The sequence below is a fragment of the Fundulus heteroclitus genome, chromosome 22 (assembly GCF_011125445.2).
Source record: "Fundulus heteroclitus isolate FHET01 chromosome 22, MU-UCD_Fhet_4.1, whole genome shotgun sequence".
Lineage (NCBI taxonomy): Eukaryota > Metazoa > Chordata > Actinopteri > Cyprinodontiformes > Fundulidae > Fundulus > Fundulus heteroclitus.
In genome coordinates, this window is record NC_046382.1 from 29,575,326 (window position 1) to 29,593,688 (window position 18,363).

The 18,363-nt window shown below is 38.6% G+C and overlaps 1 protein-coding gene across 1 annotated transcript in view; it reads left to right on the forward strand.

The window, feature by feature from the left end:
- Window positions 1-17,997, forward strand: part of rgs7a (regulator of G protein signaling 7a) — an 82,306-nt gene extending 64,309 nt beyond the window's left edge. Inside the window, exons 5-18 of the mRNA XM_036126725.1 lie at window positions 44-150; window positions 2,382-2,433; window positions 4,228-4,292; window positions 4,579-4,655; window positions 4,827-4,908; window positions 8,999-9,073; window positions 9,178-9,276; window positions 9,523-9,584; window positions 9,994-10,104; window positions 10,210-10,335; window positions 13,878-14,064; window positions 14,278-14,367; window positions 14,881-14,917; window positions 17,185-17,997. Of these exons, the coding sequence (XP_035982618.1) occupies window positions 44-150; window positions 2,382-2,433; window positions 4,228-4,292; window positions 4,579-4,655; window positions 4,827-4,908; window positions 8,999-9,073; window positions 9,178-9,276; window positions 9,523-9,584; window positions 9,994-10,104; window positions 10,210-10,335; window positions 13,878-14,064; window positions 14,278-14,367; window positions 14,881-14,901 (1,154 nt within the window). The 3' untranslated portion in view covers window positions 14,902-14,917; window positions 17,185-17,997. The remainder of the gene's footprint in view (window positions 1-43; window positions 151-2,381; window positions 2,434-4,227; window positions 4,293-4,578; window positions 4,656-4,826; window positions 4,909-8,998; window positions 9,074-9,177; window positions 9,277-9,522; window positions 9,585-9,993; window positions 10,105-10,209; window positions 10,336-13,877; window positions 14,065-14,277; window positions 14,368-14,880; window positions 14,918-17,184) is intronic.
- The last annotated feature ends 366 nt before the right edge of the window (window positions 17,998-18,363 follow it).

Consider the following 18,363-nt stretch of genomic DNA (forward strand, 5'->3'; position numbering starts at 1 on the left):
AAGTTGTCATCTGACTTTTTACTCTTCTGTTGTTTTCTCCTAGTGGAGGCTCTTCACTTAGGAACACTGATGGCCGCACATGGCTACTTCTTCCCCATCTCAGACCATGTCCTCACTCTCAAAGATGATGGCACTTTCTACAGGTTTCAGGTAAGAAAAATGATGCGCAGGAGCCTTCAGACGCAATTATGATCCTTAACTGGAAACACTTTCCTTCATTTCTGTTCAGTCTGGGATGTCAACGTGACAAAGTTTAATGAAACAAGAAGTTATAAAATTTCATCTATTACGCCTTTTTTTCTGTAAACTTTTCTATGAGTTATTCTTTTGGATTTGTTTGTGCGCAGCATATGTTGCTTTATTTTTGATCCACTCATGAGTCATCCACTGTTCAAAGTTTATTTGTAGAGCACTTTGCATGCAAGCTTGAGCAACACAAGGTGTTTTGCAAAAGTCTAGAACTGATTTAAAGATGTAAAAAAGGGCAGTAAACAATGTTAAACTGAATAAATGTAAAAGTAAGTAACTAGTACACAAGTAAACCACATGATTGTGTGTGTGTGTAAAACCTTAACCGTGTCACTGTCACGGGTCACAGCTCGTCTTGTGGTTAATTTACCCGTTTTGCTTAAAAAATAGAACTATGAGAAACACTTAAAATTACAGAGCCCTCTAGGGGACATGGGAAATTTTTATTTTACGTTTCCTGCGAGAGAATGCAATACTTTTGCGTTCTCTCACAATGACCCAGCCCAGCGGACGGTTCAAACTGCATATTGAATACTAAAAGTGTTTCTGCTAAAATATAAGGTTCAATTTAAAATTGCAAATACCTTCAAAGAGCCTCAGTGTAAACATGTTTATACATTCTTAACTCTTTGCTTCAGAAAACAGATTGAAAATCGATCTTTTAACATGTTTGTTTGTGTATGGTTCAGATGGGACTGCGCATGAAAATGGCCTCTTAATAGCGAGACTACCAACACAAAAAAGACATAATCAGAACTGTCAGATGACTTTATTACCCTATGAAAATAACTTGAAATTGGTTTGAATGTATTTTTTTCTTTCTTCACTTCTTATAGAAAGTTTATGTTCGTCTTAGAAGGGATGGGAAGAGATGGAATGCATGTTTTGCATGTTACACATAAGTTTGTGGTGTATTTGTTTTGTAAAGAAACTATATAAGATTTCACATATTTCACTAACTAGATATTAACATACACAGACAGACCTTATAAAAACCATATATTGTAGCAGAAAGACTTTCAGTATTCAACATATGCCGCACGGACTGTCTACTAGGTTATTGCGAGGGAATGCAAAACTTTTGCAAGGGAACACAAAATAAAATACTAATTTCCATTTCTCCTAGGGGGCTCCATAAGAAATAAATAAAAAGTGTATAGACAAAAAAAAAATCCTAAACATAGAAATAAAAATAAATACAAATGGTGTAAAAACCTGCAATAATGACAAGTATGACACAGCCAGTAGTTGTTTTTTTTAGTGGCACCAATATGTGCAAGGTTGAACTTTATGACTAAGTTATAAAAGGTTCAAGATTATCTGAAAATTGCAAGTTTCTTGATTAAATTACGTAGCCAAAATGCTGTTTCTGACATCAAGTTGATGTTAAACTTTCTGCAACTGTACCTGGATTTTAAATGCTAGAGTTTAGTTATCATATGCTATTTGGGATAAATTTGCATGCTCAGTGAGTTGAAAGTTTTAATCTGGGGTTTAGGTCGAGGTCAGTCAAGATTTCTACCTACAAAAATAGTTTATTTCTTTTCATTTTGGCTTTCATAGAAATCTACACTTAGTTTAAGAAATGCTCTATTCTCCGCTCTAACCAGCAGGCTGCCTCTATTGTCAGCTGAAAAAAGGAAATAAATCAGAGTTGCAGTACTTGATTGTTCCTAATGGTTCGAAAATATAGAAGAAAAGGAGCATTATTCTGAATGCCTATAAAGATTCTGACAGTTTTATTTGTTTTTTTTTTTTTGTTACCCAAGTGTGCTACAAAGAGCTGACCCGAGTAAATCAATACCTAAGGCTGTTTGTGCTGCTGGTTGGCGTCATTTTGCTTTTTATGTGTAATCGGTTCTCATCTGAGGCCAGTCTATACAATGCTGCCCCAAGGAGGGTCAAGATTCATGTTCGGGTCTGTGCTGAGGTCTTTCTGAAGGGAAGTTATGTCCTCTAGACCCAAAACCAAGCCCATTATACAGCAAAGTGTTTTGTTGTGACTGATGTCCCGCTGCAGCTGCAAGAGCCATTATCGTGGCAGTAAAATACATTGATTTAAAGAACTGTGTGCTTTGTTATGCACTGGGGTCTTTTCATTGTGTTTTCAACTGTTCCTATCTCTCTTCCAGACTCCATACTTCTGGCCATCAAATTGCTGGGAACCTGAAAACACAGACTATGGTGAGAGAAATTTTATGTTTTCCTGTTTATCATCGTTAAGGTGCCTTGAAAAGGTTTCAACCACATAGAACATTTTCTCATTTGGTCGGACAACGAGCGAAGACTTTAAAGTATGTTATTGGAATTTCATGTAATTAACCAATACAACTAACGCATAACTGTAAAAAAGATAAATTGCTTTAAAACATTTTTATAAATGACAATCCAATAAGTGAGACATGCATTTCTACGCAGCCCCCTTACTCAGACAACCTTAAATAAAATCCAGTGTAACCAGTTCCATTCCCGGAGTAAATGGAGTCCATGTGTTTATTCTGAAAATGGCAAGAGCATGGCGGAGCTGCACATACATCAAAAAATGCCCAACTCCTTAAAGTGAGAGGCTGGGCATGGGTGGCATTAATTAAGAGGCCCATGATAACAATTGAGGAGCTGCAGAGATCCACAGCTCAGGTAGGAAAATCTGTTGATCTTTGGAAGAAAATCACAAGACTTTCTGTTTAGAGTTTGCTACAGGCCATGCAGGGGACACCGCAGACAAGCGGTATAAGGGCTGGGAGCACCTAAGCTAGTGTTTATGGTTGGCAGAAAACTAAGACTGTACATCAACTGGAATACAACAAAAATGATGTTGGCAGCATCATGATGTGGCGATGCTTTTCTTTAGCAGGGACAGGGAAGCTGTTCAGAGTTTATGAAAAATTGCATGGAACTAAATTCAGGGCAGTCCTGGAAGAAAACCTGTAACAGCCAGTAAGACACTTGATACTAGGGCGGGGGTTCCCCTTCCAGCAAGACAAGGTAAACATATGCCAGAGCAATGTATTGACAGTGGGCGGTGATCGTAAAAAGTGTTAACTCAAGAGGCCCAAATATAACACATCACAGCACATCACATTTGTAGAGTGTTACTTTTAAAACAGAATTTGAAAGCCATGTATCATTTTCCTTTCACCTCATAATCATCGTTGTGTTTTTCTGCTGTGCCAAAATAAAAAAATAACAAAAGAGCGTGTATACCTTTGCAGATCACTGTATTTAGATGACAATGATGAAACTATTTGGGCATAGCTGTTTTTTTTTCCTTTTGTAATTATATATCAGCATGAAATTCCAGCCGTGCACCTCGGTCTTATGGATCTGCCTTAGCTATTTTCCTGGACTGCTGCAGTGTGTTGCATCTGTACAAGAAAGCTGAGATGTGTCTGTATGCAGGCGCCTGTTGTTCACAGTTGGCTGAGCATTTTAATGTTGATACAGAGATGAGCTTTTCATTTTTACAGCCAAGCAGAGTGGAGATAAAGCTTTCATAATGCCAAAAATGTTTTTTTTTTCTTTTTTCTTTTTTTTGATGAATCCCCACAACCTGGCTAGGCCTTTTGTTTGCAGCAGAAGAGGGAAAGGACTAAAGCTCACAGTGGGAATAATCCTGGGAACGCCAGGGGAAGTTAGAGAGCAGCAGATGCAGCGACTGATTCACGTGAACGATGCCCCATAATGAAAACAGTCTAATGGCATAATGAATCTCCCGCATTACGGTCCGTTAACAAAGAGATGAAGGGATGATTATAGCACAGGAAGAGATCAAAAAGTCAGGGACGCGCACACAAGCGCTCCCACTAACAGACACACGCGCAGCACGCTCAGCTAAATGACCTTTGTGATTTGCAGACCAGTTTAAATGCTCAGTTGAGAGGATTAAACGCATAAACGCAGAGCCACTTAAGGCTGTTCAAGTAAAGCTGAGATTCTGTTCTCTCTTTATTACCAGTCTTTTCCCCCTATCTTTCCCAGCTGTTTACCTCTGCAAAAGAACAATGCAAAACAAAGCACGTCTGGAGCTCGCCGACTATGAAGCGGTAAGTAAAGGTCTGTTAGTGTCACGCCTTCAGATACGGCTGCTATTTATGTGTTGGCACATCTCACAAAGCCCTCTGTCTTCACTTTTGTTCACGCTAACAATGAAAACAAATGTTTTTACGTGTTGCTTAATCAGTGACTTGGTTATTTTCTGTTTTTGTTGAGCTTTTAAGCAGAGACCGGTACAGACGGCAACTCGCTGCATGTCAGGCAGATACAAAAAAAAAAGCCAGGTTTCCTCAAAAGCCCTTCTTTTCTCATTTATATTTCCTGTTTCACCCACAGGAGAGCTTAGCAAGGCTACAGAGAGCTTTTGCCAGGAAATGGGAGTTCATCTTTATGCAAGCAGAAGCACAAGCAAAGTAGGTTTCTAAAAGAACCACACATGCATTGAGCCATAATAAGTGAGTCCTCTTCTCGTTATGAATCAAGTTAGTGGTTTACTACCGCTGAATGCCAGCATGCACCTTCATTGTGCAACTTAGTGAGAAAACATTGTGTCAGAACAGTTGCTACTTCTTTTCCATCCTCAGAGTCGACAAAAAAAGAGACAAAATTGAGAGGAAAATTCTCGACAGTCAAGAAAGAGCATTCTGGGACGTGCACAGACCAGTGGTGAGTGAATGAACCTCTTACTTGACACATTGACTTAATACTTGAGATATTGACTCATCTCTGCTGGCATTCATGTTATTTCAGAAAAAAATGTTAAAAAAGAGCCAACCTGTACAACCTGTTTTAAAGTACTTAATTGAAAAAAAGTTGATATTCTTTTTTTTTTTAAAATATTCATACCTCTCAAAACCTTTTCACATTTTGTCATGTTACATCTACAAACTTCCATCTATTCTACCGGAATTACACAAGATAGACCACGGCATACTGGAAGGAAAACAATGCATTTAAAAAAAAAAACATTTTCACAAATAAAACTCAAAAAAGTTATTTCACATTTGTATTTGAGCCCTAATTGCTCTGATACCCCCAAATAAAATCCAATGCAACCAACTACCATTAATAGTCAGCTTATTAGTAGATAAAGTGCGCCCCTCATTAATCTAATTTCAGGATAAGGTTTGTTTGAAAATATCAGTGGACAAAATGTCCAAGGACCTAGGAACACAGCAGAAAGGTCAGAAATAAGAATGTGGGGACATTTAAAGCAGCCTTAGGTAATTAAAACAACATCTCAAGGTCTCACAGAGCACTGACAAATCTAGCATCTGTTACCTAAAAGAGTATGTCAGAGCTGCAAACATGACAACATGTGTCCATCAAACTAAGCCGGAAAGGCCAGTCAAAGAGAGCATTAATCAGAGAAGCAGCCAAAGGATGCATGGTATTTCTTTGTTAAGACCTTCTGAGCTCCAAGTTGCAGAAACTAATCTCAGCACATCTCCCTGAATACACCACTGTTAAACGTGGTGGCAGCGTGATGCCGTCACATGCTTTTCTTCAGCTGGAAGATGGAGGCTACTCAGAGTTGATGGGAAGATGGAAGGAGATAAAAGGATGGGAATCATGGAATAAAAGCTATCAGAGGCTGCATAAAACGTGATACAGAGGTGGAGGTTTTCCTCTTACCAGTCTTCATCAAAGTATCTTTATGTGTTGAAAAAATTCGGCCAAAATCTCATAATAATTTGTCAAGATTTGGAAATGTATGGGTAGGTGTTATTCACCCGTTTTCTATTTTTGAAAAGAAAAATGGACAACATTTTCGGCTTTTTAAAAGTGCAGAGCTATTAACGACATACCATAGTATACATGAAGCTGGTATTAAAGCAGAAAAGTGGCTCTACAAAGCACCGACTCAGGGGGCTGAATACATATGCATGCAAACCAAAATCTTTAGTCATTTTCTTTAACTGATATTTCACAATTAGCCAGGTCTTTGTGTTGGTCTATTATGCACAACCCAAACAAAATACATCCAAGTGTGTCATTATAACATTGCAAAGGGTTAAAGGGGTAAGGTACTTTACATTCGAGAGAGCAGAACACCCAGTCGGCTATTGTTGCACACATTTCACTTCCAGTAGGATCAAGGCATTAAAAAAGGAAATAGTGTTCTCAAAATGTCTTGCAGTCACAAGCACTCCATGTATTACACAATTGTACATGCTACCTGCAACATTTACATGTGGTAAGGAAGCAAAGCCACAGCAGAGCCACTGACGTGTATTTGCCTTTGTCATACACATGAAATGCCACATCAATAACTGTCACAGCACATCAGCTTCAGCACCGCTGTTTACCTTGCTCCCTGCACACTTGCTTCGCATTAGCATTTAGTTTCCTCCCTCCCGAGTTTAAAGGGTCTCCTCTGCTGTGCTTCTCCCAAAGACAGTTCGGTGGTTAATTGGAATATAACAAGTTCAATTTATGCGTCCTTGGAGCAACATAATCAATATTAATTCAAATTTCACAGTGATGCTGTCGAGCTTCTTAGCTCTGTTCTACTGCAAGAGGGCTAGATTAGGACCACTTGTTCAATCAGCCAGTAGCTGTACTCTGAAAGTCTGATTTCCTGGTCCTTGACTTTTTTTTTTTTCTTTTACATCAGTCGACACATCCCCTGTTTAATTAAACGCCATTTGACACGTTATCTTAGAAACTTCACTGGATGGTTAAGCATGTTGTATTTGAGTAGCTGCAACTGATTTAGTCTTGGAAGAATAATAGCTTTACCCCAGAGGTGGAATAGTGGCAGAGGGTGTCATATCTGATCACGTTTTTAAGGCACTGTGCACACAATAATCGTCAATTACAACGTTTCTATTATAATATCTGTGCACAGGACATCAGTTGAAAAGTAGATTTTTTTGTGTGTAATTTCCCTGCCACACCACTAGTTGGCGGTATGTTCTTTGAAATGCAGCCACATGTTTATGCCAGCAAACACTCCCTGATTAAAAAGGCGCCACCAGTAAATCACACTTTTCCTGTGTACACGATGACAGAGACTGTGATGACTTCGAAAAATTACACCCCGGACAGCTCTGTAGTGATGTAGACGAACAGTAGAAATGCAACGAAACATTTCCGTTTTTAACCCAAAAAGCTATGTGTGCACTGGGACTACGACTTTAAGAGAAACAGCACAAAATGGCATATCATTTTGAAGTGATTGCATGTATTTCTTTTTTTTTTCTTGTCATAAAAACGGTCTGAAAACTGTGTCATGCATTTATATTCAAGCCCTTTTAATTTGATAACCTTAAATATAACCTATTCCCACCAATTATCTTCAGTACTCACCAAGATAAGAGTACTCAACATGTAACTTATTAATAATACAGCTGTTCTGTGAAGGCCTCGTGGGAGTATTAGAGGACATTAGAGAAAACTAACCAGCACATCCGTCTGAGACCCACTTCTCAGGTAGGAGAATCTGTTAACAGGACACATTCCACAAATCTGGGCTTCATGGTCAAGAAGCAAGAAGAAATCTAATCACAGGTTATGTGATATAGCTATACAAACAAAATCATCTGTGCATCTCCAATTTACTTGCAAAAAAATCATACAGAGAGAAATAAGGTAGATTAAAAAGCAATGAATATGAGGTATGTGAATGAGTATGCCTGTGTGTGATCACGTTAATACAGCGGTCAGACACGTTTATTGTTGGTGTAAGGGGAGCGGATGCTGGGAACCACCAGCACTCTCTGCCTTCAACACACTGTGCTCTCTACATTGGACTGCTATTCCAAAAGCTGATCGCCTGCGCATGTATGGGTTTTGGTGCTACACTGCCAAATAAGACCAAAATAAGTTTAATTTGTCGCTCCAAAGAATCCCACCTGCTGCCAAACCGTTGTAAGTGTGCAAAAATGCCCTAAATCGACACATGGCTTGCAGGCAGTCGGAAGTAGCAGGCTGAGGAGAGGATTAATGTAAATATGAGCAGGAATATATCTAAAGCATGCAGCACTCCTCCTTAATGTAGTGACCATTAAGCTGAGGATGCTGAGGGGGATAGGGATGCTGAGGATTCTGACGCAGCTTAACAAGCCAAAGAAATTGAGGATTGTAAATCTCACTGCACTGCAGGATAGTATCTGCTGCAAAGTATCAGATATCTGGAAGCTCAAAAGGAACCTGTTACAGTGTGGGAGCATTGTTTTGGTGTTCATTGCTTCTAACATCAGATTGTTTTAATTGGGTTTGTGTATCAATGAGTTCAGTGATGACTCATTTATTTTTTGTTTTGTTTCTTTTGTTTTAATGCCCTGGATGTTTTCTGTGGGACGAGATGAATAGAGTAATTAACAAGAGCTAAATAAAAGGAGCATGTAAAGACCACAAAATGAGAAGTCTCGAAAATTTTTACATTTTGTCATTATTAGAAAACAGTATGTCAAAGTACACAGCAATATTTGTTTGATCCTTACAGTTTTTATAAAGTATATAGTAGTATTTGTTTTTTGTCAAATACATATTCATATCTGAATAAATGAATGAAAGTGTAAAACTTGTTTAAAACAAAAATTTGAAAATGTTTATTTTTCAAGCCTGAAAATGACTGAAACCATCACTCCTGAGCGGGGCTTCAGTTCCTGTATTAAAGTTCTACTGAGTGTAGCATAAAAAAGTATACGTTCCACCAGAAATATTTACAGGTGGAGAAAAATAACTATCTACAATTAATACAGTAAAACTAAGTTGAACCATTATTATCTGCTTTTCTCTTTTATCGCAGCCTGGATGTGTCAATACAACAGAAGTTGACATAAAGAAGTCCTCCAGAATGAAAAATCCACACAAAACCAGAAAGGTATCCTGGTTATAACCACACTTTTGTGCTTATTGTGTTGTATTTGTCTATGCATGCATAGCTAAAAATGCTGATGTACACGTGTGTCTGGTTTGTCTCCTCAGTCTGTGTATGGGCTGCAGAACGACATCCGTACCCACAGTCCAACCCACACCCCCGCCCCAGAGGCCAAACAGCCCACAGAAGAAGAGCTGCAGGATCAGGTCAGGTCTAGAAGTGGTCATCTAGGCTAACAGAGAGGAGCTATAACAAATGTCTGCAAAATTTACTGCTGTAATAAGAGATTTTGTTAGTTTTAAAATAATTGTCATGTCGGATTTTATAAAAATGTGTAAAATATGAGGTTAAAATGGTAAATATTGGGCATAGAAAAGAAATAATCTGATTTGATGCAAATAATTAATTCTGTCAATTTACTGCATGCTTGCATTTCCCTGCTGTTGTTTCAGATCACCTTTTGGCAATTACAATTAGACCGGCATCGACTTAAAATGTCCAAAGTGGCAGAGAGGTGAGCAATGTTCTTTGTGTCTTCATTGAGTTTAGGTATCGATCTGTTTATTTAGCTATTAAGCGGCCGTAAATGCCGAGGAACCGAGAACTTTAACTTTGACCTTGACGAGTGTTTGGGTTCAGATAACAGTTGTCCTTCTTCCCTGATCCTTCAGTACTTCATATTAGCTGGTGTGATTTATTACAATTAGTATACTGTGAATATGTTCAGGAAAAAAAAAGTCACTATCCTTGCATCTAAAGTGGGTCAAAACATACTACTTTTCTTTCAGTTTGAAAAATCTGCTATCAAGAGAAGTCCACTTCTGTTGACATTTGAAATCATCCTTAAGGAGGTTCATGTTTTCCCTTATTTCTGTGTTCTAAAACAGTAAAGTTTTCATTTAATTTCCTTTTGTCTGCAACAGCTTGTTGGGTTACACAGAACAGTATGTTGAATATGACCCATGCCTCACACCTCCGGATCCATCCAACCCCTGGATCTCAGATGACACCACCGTCTGGGAGCTTGAAGCAAGGTAGCTACATAACCTCATCAGATATTCTGTTTAGTACCTTCACCTGTTTGGTGAGAGATTAAAGTTCTTTCAGTTTTTGAGATCCCTGCTTTGTGTTTCCTTCAGCAAGGAACCAGGCCAGCACAGGGTAAAGAGGTGGGCCTTCGGCATTGATGAGGTTCTGAAAGATCCTGTTGGAAGAGAGCAGTTCCTCAAGTTCCTTGAGTCCGAATTTAGCTCAGAGAATCTCAGGTAAATTGAGAAATACAGAAAACCTTTCATACTTTTTACAATTATTATATTTATGGGACTAATTTGGTTATTAATTTGTAACATGATGCTGCATCCATCCATTCCGCTTTTACGAGAGCGGGTTGCCGTGGCAACAGGTCCAGGAGGGAAACCCAGATGTCGCCCTCCCCAGCGACATCCTCTAGTTTATTCTGGGGTATCCCAAGGGGTTCCCAGGCCATCTCTTCTCTGGGATCTCCTCCCAGGGGCATGTTCCTGGAAAACCCCCAAAGGAAGGTGCCCAGACATCCTGATCAAACGCCCAAACCACCTCAACTGACTCATTTTGATGCAGAGAAGCAACGACTCTACTTTGATCTCCCAAAAGCTCCTCACCATATCTCTAAGGCTGAGATATGGTCAGATATGGTCAGAGGGGGCAACCCTCTGGAGGAAGCTTTTTTGTTTGCTTGTATCCGGGATCTTGTTTTGTGGTCATGATCCATGACCATACATAGGTGAGGCTCAGTTCTTTCTTCACCACAACATCCCTCCAGACTAAGCCCTGATCTGCCTGTCCATCTCTTGTTTCATCCTACCATGAACAAGACACAAAGATACTCCTCCACGTAAGGTAGAGACTGACCTCCAATCGAGAGGGGGCAAGCAATCTTTTTCCAGTCGAGGATCATGGCCTCAGACGTAGAAGGGCTGATTCTCATCCCAGTCGATTTACATTCAGCAGCAAACTGCTCAGGTGTATGCAGGAGGTTCATGGCCCAAAGAAGCCAACAGACACCTTCCCCTTTGTGCCTATGCCCCCTGTCCTATATAGACCACAAACAGGATCAGTGACAAGGGGCAGCCCTGGTGGAGTTCAACACACACTGGGAACAAGCTCGACTTTGTGCCGAGAAAGCTCTGGCTTTGGGCATACAAGGGCTGTATGACCCTTAAAAGCTGCCCAGATACCCAATATTACCTTGAGGGACATGGTCATAAGCCCTCTCCAAATCCTCAAAACGCATGTAGACCGAGAAGCATACTCCCATGACCCCCTCAGCAATTCCATGAGGGTAAAGATCTGGTCCACTGTTCTACAGCCAGGATGAAGATTGCATTGCTCCCCGTGGATCCAAGGTTCAACAATCAATCGGCGCCTCCTCTCTAACACCCCATTTCTCAGGATGCTGAGAAATGGGATCACTCAATAATTGGAACACACTCTCTGGTCTTATTTCTTAAAAATTGGAACTCACCACAAGAGCCTGCCCCTCCAGTGGTATTGTTCCAGTCCTCCATGCTATATTGAAGAGACACGTCAACCATGACAGCCCTATAAGGTCCAGAGCCTTTAGAAAATCAGGCTGAATCTCATCAACACCTGGTGCCCCTACACCAGGAGCTTTTTGACTACATTAGCAAGTTCTGACACAGTGATGGAATTATACTCTTTCTATTCTTCAGGCTCCTCTTTGGAGGACATGGTGACCGGATTTAGGAGATCCTCTCAAAGCAATAACGCTAGATAAATACATTCAATATTACTAGCTTGTTACATTACTGTGGATCCACTGGATCAGCAGCAACTGGGTTGCCCTTTTCCTACCTCCAAAACAGCTGTGACTCATCAGAGCATAAACACAGAACTTCTTTGGGTGCTGTGTGGTTTGTCACCTTAGGCAAGCAGGGTTTTTTTTGTGTGGGAAGCTTTTTTGTGGTTTTAGGGCTGAATTTTAAATATGACTGTCATCTGGGAACTTTCTGAATTGTCTTGACTGTAAACTGATTTAAGAGCTACAATGATTACTTCCACTAAAGTAAGTCACAATATGGGGGAAAAATACAGAAGATCCATCCATCCATCGTCTATGACCACTTACTCATGCTGGGTAAGGCCCTTGCCTGTCTCAAGTGGTCATTTGGGCAAGATATGGGATACGGCCTGGACAGGTCATCAGTCCATAACAGAACAATGCAAAGACACATCATGCAGACACAGTAACTCAGATCTTAGCACAATTATGAGAGAGCTATAAAACTTAGCATTCATGTTTTTGGACTGTAGTGGGAAGCCAGAGTAACGGAGAAAACCCATGCATGCACTAGTAGATCAGGCTAACTCAATGCAGAAGGGTTAGATACCCTAACCGTATCAAAACACTTTTTTTTTAACCAGGATATAGTCCCATTGAGATTAAAAGCCTCTTTTTCAAGAGAGTCCTGGTTATGAGGCAGCAACAAATAGACACACAAAAAGTTACATAGTTAAAAGAAAATAACAAACTATGAAAAATACGTACGTTATTGAATCAGCCCGAAGAAATTTGAAACCCAGCAGTGTTAACATCTGCTCAACTGTGTGACCCTTATTTAATTTGTACTCTGGAAATTCAGTTATTTAGATATACATAGACATTATGTATTTCATATCAATAGATACAACTGAAACCAGATATTTACATACACTGTATTAAAAGGAACATAACCTCTTTATCACTTTCTGACAATAAATAAGACTAAACATTTCTTGTTTGAGGGCTGACTACCCAAACTATTTTCATCAGCTAAATACTATATTAATGCAAAATATATATTTTTTTTCCTTTTTTGAAGCTGCAGCTTTGAGGTGTTAGCCTAAATGTATTAACAGATGTGCCTCTTATTGACTCAACATTTGTGATTTAACTTATTAGATGCTTGTGAAGCGATTGCATCATTGTTTGGGCTTTCTGAAATAGTTTAAATGTAAAAATAATCACATGAGCTTCTGAATTCTCAATTTCATTGCTTTTTCCTATTAAAGGTAAATACCTTTTAACTATTTGAAATAATCTATGTCTCTTTTATGGATAAAATTAGGTGTATTTGTTGGAACTTAGGTTGCAGAATATGTGACGCTGATAGATCAAATAGATATGCATACTGCTAATGTTTATACATAGAATATGCAGAGAATCAAAGGATCAGAAATACAAATGGCATAACACAGAGAAGCTGATGGCTCATTAGCTCCCTCTGATGGTGAAGGCCTGAACTGTCCCTCCTCAATACTGATAGAAACTTCATTTTATTTAAACCAAAAAAAAAAATGCTCATCATCGTTATTTTGATTTCTGGCAATATGCTGCTTGTCTAAAAAGTCACTGCACCTAAAACTAATATCTGAAAATTACACAACATTATGTTGCAGTATGTGTTCATTAAATAAACATACATTTTATGTTTGTTTTGAAATAAGAGTTTTCAATCAATCAATCAACCAATGTAAAAAATGTCTCCAGTTTAATAATCTTGATTTCAAGCCATTTGTAGTTTGGATGATGAGTCAGCTAGTGTCCTGCTGTGATGCATGATGCAGGGAAGGAATAAACAGCTTATACCCACGAACCTGCTAAAAATGATGATCCTGCAGCTGCTGTGTGCCAGAGCAAGCGCCAAAGCACCAGTTTGAGTTAAAACAACAAGTGTGTCTGGATTGTTTTAAGTTATAAACCAAGTAATCTAAGTATATTTTCAACAATTATGCCTGCACTGTTTTTCCTGCTACTGTTGGTATTCAGGTTCTGGCTTGCAGTCCAAGAACTAAAAAAGCGGCCCATCAGAGAGGTCCCAACTCGCGTTCAGGAAATCTGGCAGGAGTTTCTGGCCCCGGGGGCACCCAGTGCCATCAATGTGGACTCCAAGAGCTACGACAAAACCACTCAGAATGTCAAAGATCCCGGACGCTATGCCTTTCAGGATGCACAGGTGAGTTATTAAGTAATGGTTTATACTGATACAACAAGTCTGCATTACTTATCTAACACAATAATGTAGAAAAAACTTAAACATTTTCTTGGACCATTAAAATTATGTTGTTTGATAGTTCAGCTGCATCTTGCATTTTCTTATTTAGAGCGTAGTTTTAGCTGTAACTGCTGCTTTCACCCTTCATTGTGTTTCTTACTGTTTCTTCAACAGGAACACATCTATAAATTGATGAAGAGTGATTCGTATAGCCGTTTCATTCGTTCCAATGCCTACCAGGAGTTATTACAGGCCAAGAAGAAGGTACAAAAAAACACCAAACCTGACTCAAGACTGTGAAAAAGGCCTCACTTTAATTATAAAATGAAAAGTAAATAACTGGATAGCATAACATTTTATACAAACTCTCATTTAGATTTATAATTAGCCAGATTTCACACCTATGGTGATTTAAAAAAGCAATCCAAATAGCAATTCAGCACTAACAGGGAGACAGAGAGGAGATACAAATGAGTGTTCTTTCAGGTGATTGTTGCAGCTGAACAACAATGATGCCAAGCTGTTTGGAAAAAAAACTGACAATCACAAAATCAGTAGGTAAACATGTCAAAACATGACAGGCAATTTAGAATAACTCGTGTGTATTTATGTCGTTCAAACCTCCTGCATTGTCTCTGCTTGTCATTCTGGCAAAGGTTTGAACTTTATATTTAAAAAGAAGAAAATGCATTACTGCCTGAATGTGTTGTGAGCTTCTCTTCCTGATGAAACACAGTGAAAATTATAGCATTAATTTGTCTTTTTGTGTCCCCACAGAAAAGTAAAAATTTGTTCTGAAGTCTCTTGCTTCCAGGTAAAGCTCATTATAAAATCCTTAAACAAAGCTTTGGCTGTTGTATGTTGTGTGGTGAATTCAATCATACGGTTACACGCTAATGTCTCAATCTACATACTGCATGATGCAGCATATTCAAGTATATTTAATGAACTGACGGATAAAGAATGTTTCTCTGTATTATAATTGATATTTGAAGGACAAATCTAAAAATGAGATGCATGTCAAAAGCAGGGTGTGTTGTTTGATATACAAATCAAAGAAAGATTAAAGCAATTTAGTTCAAATTATACATGAAGCAAACATGTTAAAGTCAAATATTCCTATTCTGGGGATATTTAAAATGGTTCTTTTATTTACAAAAATTCAAGATCAGAATTTAATGGACAAATTTGGACCTCTCTTCCTTGGGCTATAATCTATGGCATTCATGAGCAGTAGTTGTGTGTCCTATAGGCCGAAGCGCTACTCAGGGGTCGCCGAAACAAATCAGCATAAATTGCACTGTTTTTACACTGGATGGCCTTTCTGATGTATAAACTAACCCCACTGCACCCCGAAGGAACTTCAGGAGCAGTGATAAATAATTTATATTTAGAACAGGTGATAGATCGTTGTAAAACAGGGTTTTACTGTTATTTTGAAATGACAAAACGGTTATTGTCTTTAACATTTTATTTATTTTAGCGACTAGCACAACTAATATTAATAACTGTAAAAGAGCCATTCCCTAGAGAATGTATAGCCATATTTAATACGTTCAATAGGATTAGACATCTCCTTTGAAAATAACATTTAAATAGGTATTAAACCAACTTTTCATAAAGCCCAACTTTCTGCATTTCTTTTTCTATTGGTCTCATGTAACATTCTTAAATGTCACTTTTTTTGTTAGTTGTGAGTGGAAAAATCATCATACTTAACAGACATAAAGCCTTGTAAATATCAGTCTGTGTACAATTGTTCCCTAATATAATGTTTTTCAGTTGAAATGTGACCAACATTTCCAAACCCAGCATGCTCCATGACAGACAGAGATGAGAAACTGAACAAGATAAAACAGAGCAACTGTGCTGAAATACGTTCTGCCTACATTGCATCTGCTGAAGCCTCACTTCCTGTTCAAGAGAAGCAGCCTGAATAAACAGCTGAGATGTCTCTGCAAAAAAAATATCTTTTGAATAGTTTCATGCACCTTTTGTGCTTCCTCCGATTACAGTTCTAAACTACTGCACTGAAGACGTATTTGTCTTCAATTAAGTCTTTTTGTGTTGTAAAAACTGTTACCCTAGTACGCCTTAGTAAAGAAAGTAGCTGCTAGCTATGCTAAAATTACTTAAATGTCACCATAACCCTAATTTGTATATTTTGTTGACAATAAATAATAAAAAAGACCTAAAGTTTTTAGATTTGTATCCCAACTTGAACATCACTAGGATCAGTCTGTGTAATTAACTATCAGTCTGGACGCAGAGGTAGCTGGGAGGGACTGTTGCATGAGGACTGGGCAGCCTGTGAGTGCTTTGGGCCGGGGGAGGGACCCACAGCAGCCCTTGCTGCTGGTTAATCTGGTGAACAATACATACTTTCACATCAGGCTCTTCAAAAGGCTCCAATAACAAGTTTAAGTTTCTAGATTTGTTGCTAGCCACTTTCTGGATAAACGTCTCTAAAGACATCTAAAAAGGTTCTAAATAAAGTGACAGAATTGATTAATTGGCAGCATTGTCTGTGACCTGCAACAGGTGGTGCATTCACTGACTGAAAAAAAAAATAATAATTTTTGGAGTTTTCAACCTGCTCAGTCAGTTCCAGTTGCAAGATAATTTTTTGGTGCAAATTACTTTTTTTAAATTTTTGTTAGTGTAATTTGTGGGTCCTTTGCTATGTCACTTTAATCATTGTTTAATCACACTTACCACATCTGCTTGCCAAATGTACTATTTTTAAGGGGAATGTTTTTAAGATGGCACTTACATATGAAATATTGTATTTAAAAATTCCCTATTTTGCTAAAATGGAAACTTAGATCTTAAAAGATTTATGCTATATCTAATATGTGATTTATCTAAGTATAAAGAGTTAACGTAGATTACTTCTGATTAAACATTTCTATGACCTCTCAATTTATGGTAATAAAAACATCACAGAGGAAACATGAAAAAACAGCTGGTTTAAAAGAAAGCACGTCACGGAAAATAATGGCTTCAAATTTCAAACATTCATAACATTTTCTCCATGTTAACATTCTTTGTTGAAACTTTTCCTTTTGCCCTTGAAAACAGGAGGAACCACTGGCAGACAAGAGACTGCAAAAGTTGTGTGCCATGCTAAAAATCAATGGCTCCCCTCTCTCCGGGTACAAAGAGGGGGGCCATCGCATCTCATCATCCTCATCATCCGTCATCTGCTGTTGGCTCAGCCAGACGATGAGCCAAGCTGCCTGTTCGTCTGTTGTCCACAAGATGTTGCATGTCCATGGAGAGGAAGTTTCAGCTTTTCTCTCCTCTTTTCAGTACAGATAGAGCTCCAGTGCTGACAGAACGAAGAAGCTGTAGGACTTGTGAGGGGGGGGTGAGAGACCGAATAGAAGAAAGTTCAAGATAGTGCTCTAGTTCTTTCCATCACAGCTACTCAATTGGGGGCCCTTTCTCTCACTTCCAGCAGAATCAAATGATGTCAGAGAGAAATACGGAGAAAAAAAAAGACACTGAGGAAAAAAAAAACTAAACAGAAAACAACAGCTTACACTGATAACTTTAACCAACGCCATTGCTTTACATGAGGTTACAGAAACTTTGTCACACTATGGGAAGTGTTGTGCAGAATGAATATACAAAATATATATATACATATATATTATGATTCTGATTATTTATTGTGCATTCGGTTTGCTTTTCATAATTTGGTTGCACTATGATATTTAGCACACATGATTCTCATTGCACCTGTAAAGTCTCATTCAGATTCACAAAGACGCCGTCTCCTGTCTTACGTAGAACATCATTCTTTGTTATTCTCTCCTGCATTTATTTTTATACCATATGTAAAGACACTTTTACTTACTTGTATTAATAAAGTTGATCCTCTATCTGTTACAACAGTCTGGTCCTGTACTTTTCTCCATGATGTTTAGATTTATCCTCTGAAGTGTAAAATGCACTTGGTCAGGAGAAACTCCACAGGCTTTGTTTAGGCTTTGCACTTTTGCAGCCTGACACAAGAGGGCGATAAGTTATTTCTCCAAGACTTAAGAATCTGAGCATCTTCACAGATCCGCCAAACTACAGATAAATGTGATTTTGTCATGCAAAAGTGCCATCATCCTCCGGCCCGCTGAAAAGTATTATTGTTCAGACGTTAGCCCTCTGATGTTTTGCAGGGTCTGTTAATGTTTCAGCCCTTTGATGGCAGAAGTGACCGTCTGTGTTTCCACTGTCTGTGCCCGGCAGTCAGTTTTGCTA